The sequence below is a fragment of the Mesitornis unicolor genome, unplaced genomic scaffold, assembly GCF_000695765.1.
Source record: "Mesitornis unicolor isolate BGI_N332 unplaced genomic scaffold, ASM69576v1 scaffold29405, whole genome shotgun sequence".
In the NCBI taxonomy this organism is placed as follows: Eukaryota; Metazoa; Chordata; class Aves; order Mesitornithiformes; family Mesitornithidae; genus Mesitornis; species Mesitornis unicolor.
In genome coordinates, this window is record NW_010183976.1 from 8633 (window position 1) to 14837 (window position 6205).

Here is a 6205-nt window from a genome sequence, read left to right on the forward strand (position 1 = left end):
AGCTTTATAAAGCAAGAGCTTTGTAAGAATGGAACAGCTGAACCTGGTTTTGGTGTGAGGAGCTGTAAAAACCCTCAGCAACACCAGAGACTCAAGAGGTGAGGGATCACTGTGTGTGTGATAAGAGAAACCACCCCTCCTGGTCGTACAGCCATTGCAAAAGAGAATTAAGAGGGTATGATCAATTACTCTCTAACCTTTTCTTTCTTCTTCTTTCTTTCTGGCAGCTTCTTCCCTTTGCTTCCGAATGATGGCTAGTCGGGCAAGGTCTGCCTTCGCTTGTTCTGTCTTACCAGCTAGGTGCATTTTCATGTATCTTTCTTTTGCCTTTTGTTTCTCTATTTCCTCTCTGTTTGAGCAAAACACAGCAGTCACCAGAGCATCCATGTAAGTATGCAGGCACAGGCAGAGCAGGGGAGGCTTTCTAACTGGGAAGGATGGTGAGGACAGAGATTGATTGCCCACAGAGACTGGGGGGGCCCTGTCATCAGTTTTCAAGCACAAGGTTTGAACAGGGATGATGAGAGAGATTATTTCTACCTTCCTTCAGCTAAATAAGGGCACTGACACACAGTGAGGTCAAATGAAGCAGCCCCAGACTGCCCAGCACCACGGCATGTTTTCCTCAGCATTACCCTCACAAAGGGGTATTTCTGCTGAAGCAATCTATCCCAAATAAGCAAGCTTAAATCTTTCACTCTGAAACTCCCCATTGCTAAATGAAACTGGAAGATTAAACTTGGGTTCTCATCTTATTCATCTGCTCAGACAAAAATTTCACTGTGACCTCTGGAATCTGGGAAACTGCTACCTGTCACCAAAGCACCCTCTGTAGTGAGATTAAAGAGGACCCCAAGGTGACCTTTGGTTAATGGATTTCAGTTACATCGGATTTTTGGCATAAAACTTCAGGAAAGGAATGGCCTACAGCTGTTTCACAGCAACAAACTTCACTCTCTCAGCACACCTGGCCAAGCTGCCTGGCTCCAGGATGCCTATATTAACTCCCAGAGGAGAATTTGTAAGTAAAGACATTTTGAACCACAGTGAGTCCTGCCTGACAGTTTCCTGCTGTTCAGTGTCTGCTTTACAGAGTTACACATCTAAAGGGCTTCCCTAAAACACGCAGCAGGGAAACACCTCCCCGTGTTAAAGCTGCTGCCATCAGCAAGGATGAAATTCAGGAACGCGCCGTCTCCTGCCGAGGCAGCAGGAAAGACTCACCGCTCTCGTCGCGAGAGTTCCTTAGGTCCATCCAGGTCCAGCTGAGTTACTTTTTTGGTTGTCTGAATGACGCGATTGGGATTCTCTATGTCTATCAACCCTTCCACTCCTTTGCGCTTTTGCTAAGGTTCAAGAAGAGGACGAAGGGTAAGAAACTCGCTCACACCCAACACTGTGTTATATCAGAGCTCACGAAATACACTGCAACACACCCCAAAAGCAGAATTCAAGGTGTTCTCACTACCAGACAGCAAAACCATTTATGAATCAAGATTTATACTGCCAGGCATCTTCACCTTTTTTGGAAATACCCTTGCCTTTGTACTTCCCTTATAAAAATGCACAAGTTTTCATTATGAGGACAAAATGAAATCACATAAAGGTTTTATTGGCTTCTAAAAATAGTTCTTGCATTAAAAATTACTAGAGGTAGCTCTCAAAGAGAACTTGGAGTCAAGAGCGTGCATCTCTCTCCCACTCCAGGAATCTGCCCTGGGAATGACAGTACCTGATAATCTTCATCATCTTCATCACTCTCATCTGAATCTAAAGATTTCTTCTCCTTTTTGGGGTCCCCTGTTGCTCCTTCGCCTCCTTCTTCTTGCTCTTCTTCTTCCTAAAAATCACAGGAAATCAGAGGAAAAATATGTCGATAAAAATCCCAAATCCAATCGTTACTCTTTTAGCACAGCTTTTACCAGTCAGAGGTCTAGGAATTAATTTGTAAATCATTAGAAGATAAGATTAGAAGAACCAACATGGGTGTGAATGGTTTGCTGTACCAATGCCAAATATCCCTCACCAGAGCAACTGGCAAAGCAGATGAGCTATGGGCAGTAAGAGGAGTGATTTTGTTAATTGGGTTTTTTCAAGCTTTCCCTAAGGAAACAGCGTTGGGTGTACGTGTATATTATCACAAAAGAAAAAGAATATATCAGTTCTCTGGCTTGTTTTGAAGCAAGACTGACATTTCAAGCTTGTTCCGTTCCATTTCCAGTTGATATTTTTATTAACAGCTCATAACTACAGCACTCTCACAAAGTTTGTGAATGACATCGCACTGGTAGGAGTTGAAATAATTTTGGAGAACAGGATCAGACCCATAAATGGTTTCAGAATTTGGAAAGATGGCACAAAACCAAGAAGGTGGAACCAGAAAACAAACGAAGAGGAGTTATACTTCAGAAGAAATCCAACACAAAGCTGGAATATGTGGCTAAGCAGCAAACCACACAATCATCTTGAGTTACAGCTGGTCGAAACATTAAAAAGGAGTCACCAATACGGCTCATAACTGCCTGAAAGAGTAATCTTCTTCTGGGAGGTGTTCATCAGTATTTCCTATATGGGGTATAATTATCCTCCTGTAGTCAGTGCTGTGAGGCTTCAGCTGGAACAGCGTATTCGGGCTTAGGCAGCACTTTCAGAAAGCCACAGAAAAACCGCAGTGAGAGTGCCATCAAGGCTGTGACAATTCGGGAATACAAGAGAGCAGGGACTGCAAAAAGTAGCCGTGACTTTTATAACGCCAGGCAGGCAGGTGTGGGAGGGGGACAGGGAGGCTGTTACAGTCTGAGGCATAGAAATACATCCAAAAAAGGACTCGTGTCAGAAAACTGTGCTCTCTCCCTAAGAGTCAAGGGCAAACAAGAAAATCATGTGTACAGGAAGAAGGCAAAGGAGTTTGGGCTTTTAAGTCTAGAAGAGGGCAAATCTAATAATTTTAATATATATTAAGATGTCAAGATGTGAGCCCTTTTCCTCCACTGCCAAGCAGCAAAGCATGGATTGAAAAAGCAGCTGATGCTGGATGCTAGAATGATGAAATACTGGGGGAAAAGATGTCTTGAGCTGCTGTGTAATCGTTTTCCCTATCCTTTAACCTTCAAACTGTGAACTGGATGATCGACCAGGCCTCTTCTGTGAGGAACCAGGCTGCATCACACCCTACAGTCTCCCCAGCCTGAAATATCTGAATTCATATTGCGGTCGCTAATGGAACCATCTGCAACACTCAGCCAAGCTGCCATTTCTCATGAACTGCAAGTGACGTGTGCTGTACAAGCCAGGACTTAGGACAGTAAAAGCATATAATAATGCAGGCAAACACATACCCTTGCCTTTTGCTTTTCTGCTTGGAGCTGGGCATCAATCTCTTCAGGACTCGTGTACTGTCTTGCTCGGCCTTTGTGGCCACCTTTTCTACCTGTACAACAAAATTAGAAATAATAAATGGTTTAGTTAAAAGGTTCCAGAAAAGTCTACTCCTCCTGCAGCACTCTCTCTGGATTTTCAGGGCAGATAGGACAAACCAAAATAGCTCCTCTGATATAATCAAAACAACAGCGATAAAAGGACACACTGAACTTGCCAGTCTCAGTGAAACGCTCCAAGAATTTTGGGTAAGTTACACAGAGAATTGGGATTATTGATCCATAGAAAGATACTCGGAAAATCAGTTCCCTCCCTTGGGCTGTTTTTGGAGACACCAGAACCACAAGCAGCCTACCATACATACAGTGTTCTCCAAATTGAGCACAGGCTTCTCCTAAGGACAGCAAGCCAGGAAGGTGCTGCCCAAAGAGGGTACCCCTGGCCCTCAACCATCACAGAGCCGTGACACCAGTTCACTTCCTGGGCTCAGTCCCACAGCCGCTCTCCATGTTTTGTGTGCAGGAGGAATCACAGCGTGTTCCTGCGGTTACAACAAACTCTCCAGCAAGCTTAACCCCTCCCCTATGCTCAGGCTGTGCCAAGAGAAAATCAGAAGCCAATTGGACAAAAGCTTTGGCAATTATAACGAGAGCTGAAGGACTACTAAAAGGAACCTCCATGTTTTACTGCTTTGCAAGGAAAAATGAAAAGAAGCTCTAGGAACCAGGAAAAGGAGAGAAGTCAGCTTAGCTGGCGGGACTGCCTGCTCTCCAGTTCAAAATTCTGTTGATTAATGAACTGCTGAAGCCATTAATGCTTCCCGCAAGTGGCTGCTCTGATAATGCTCTCACAGCTCAAAGCACTGCTGGAAAGCAACCTGAATGGAGTCAGGGTCTGGCCTTGAGCGAGGGAGCTCAAGGTAGAACCGGTGTGAGACTTGGTGTAAAACAAACAGCTTTTTCCTGACCAGCCCTCTTGGCTCAGCAGAGACAAACTCTCACATGTTTCAGGTCTGTAAGAGCTGAGCTGTGGAATAAATTATCTCAAAAATCCTGCTGTGAAGTCTTACAGAGACTCCCGAGATGTTTTTCTCACGTGAGATGAGGCAGCGCAGAGACCAGATTCTTCTCTCTCAACTCAGCTGTGGAAGCTCCTGGGCTCTCAAACCACAGGCACAATCAAAAGCTTTGCTGCGTTCAAGGCTGTGTGTTTTCTGTTTGTCTGTTCCCACCCCACGTGGGAATACCAACCCAGGCTCTGGGAACCAGACCTGCCACGGAGCGCTCTAGCCCAGGAAACGTTACCTCACCGCCCAGCAAACGGCGACGCTCCAAAGGGAACACGAATATCCCTGACACGCTGCGCAACACAAGAAAACCTAAATAACCCAAACCAAAGCTGTGCTCAGAACCGAAGAACACAAAAACCTTACTGCTACAAACAAACAGCAGTAACAAGGGGGAGGGAAAGCAACTCAAGAGAAATTATCTTACAGTAAATGCTTAAAATGAAGCATTTTATCGATCTGATTTATACTCGAGCCCGCACCCAGAGAGGCGAGGCCCCTTTGGGAGGAAGCAGCAGCGCCAGCAGCTCAGCAGCTGGAGGGATGTGGGGAGCTCAGCAGGGGCAGGGAGGGGGCTCTGCTCACAGGGGGATCCCACCGCACGCCAGACAAGCAGGGTGCTGGTCCTACACCTGCCCCTGACCTACTGCATCATGCTGCACAAGTCACATCAGCTCTGTGCCTCAGTTTCCCCATCTCTAAAATAGGGATGATGATCCTTACCCTCCTCTGTAAAGCACTGTTCAAATATAATCACCTGCAGCTCTCGCCTGCAGTAAAGACCCCTGGTGCCTAAGGCAGGCACACATTCAAATCCATTTGCCTTCGGCTTTAAACAGCACAATTAAGGAATTTAAATCAAAGAGAATGGAAGAATATTGAAGGAATATTTTTTTAAAAAATCAAGTTATTAAATAAAAGAACAAGATAATCAGAAATAATCCTATAACAAAATTTATTATTGGCTGGTTATCCCCTTCCCATTTTATATTAAAGAGTGAGTGCAAAAATCCACTCTTCTGCTACCAATTTGGTAACTCCTGCTGACCGGGGGGTTGGAGGGGGAAGGCAAGCAGAGATCCCTCTTCTCCCAAGAAGCAAAAAGTTTGAAACAAACATTTAAAACCGTACAATGAATTACAGAGCAGGAAATGCTGAGTTACAGGGCATTTAAATGTGTCATAACCCACCACGGTTCTTTGCCTTCAGAAAAAACACGCGAAACCTTCAGCCCTATCTATTAACATTGTGCAAATGGATACAAAATGAAGTGCTCAAAGAAAATCTAAATAGGGAAGCAGATTTGGTACTAAAGCTTGGGAAGTGCTGATGAAAGAACCTGGAGCAAACTACAAAGAGGATGAGTGACGAGGGCTGGTTTACATTAATGTACAGGACTGGGGTTTCACCGACGCTGGCACAAGAGCCAATTATGCAGATGGTGCATCTGGAGAAGGTTCTGGGTGGATCCAGCTCAGCTCTGACAGCCCGGCAGTCCCTCATTCTCCTTAATCACACCGGCAAGTCGGTACCCGCTCCTGAACACTCAGCTGCGGAGCTGCTGGAGCCACGTGAAAGGAGCCGCGTTTGGAGTCCCTGAACCCCAAAACACCTCCGCATCCCTCCACGCTGCCCCTCTGCCCAGCTACCCCGGTTCCCCGTACCCATCCCCGCTGAACCCCGGGGAGGGAAAGACCTCCAGCCTCCCGTCACCGCCTGTGTGCTCCCAGGATGCCCGCCGGGGTAGCTGTAAACTCCCCT

General features: G+C 45.9%; 1 protein-coding gene across 1 annotated transcript in view; it reads right to left on the bottom strand.

Moving 5' to 3' along the window:
• The window catches only part of PDAP1 (PDGFA associated protein 1), a gene marked incomplete at its 5' end in the record, with an annotated part of 4671 nt that extends 1241 nt beyond the window's left edge, over positions 1-3430 (bottom strand). Inside the window, 4 exons of the mRNA XM_010184321.1 lie at positions 198-349; positions 1225-1346; positions 1733-1840; positions 3339-3430. Coding sequence (XP_010182623.1) covers positions 198-349; positions 1225-1346; positions 1733-1840; positions 3339-3430 — 474 coding nt within the window. The remainder of the gene's footprint in view (positions 1-197; positions 350-1224; positions 1347-1732; positions 1841-3338) is intronic.
• Between the last annotated feature and the right edge of the window lie 2775 nt (positions 3431-6205).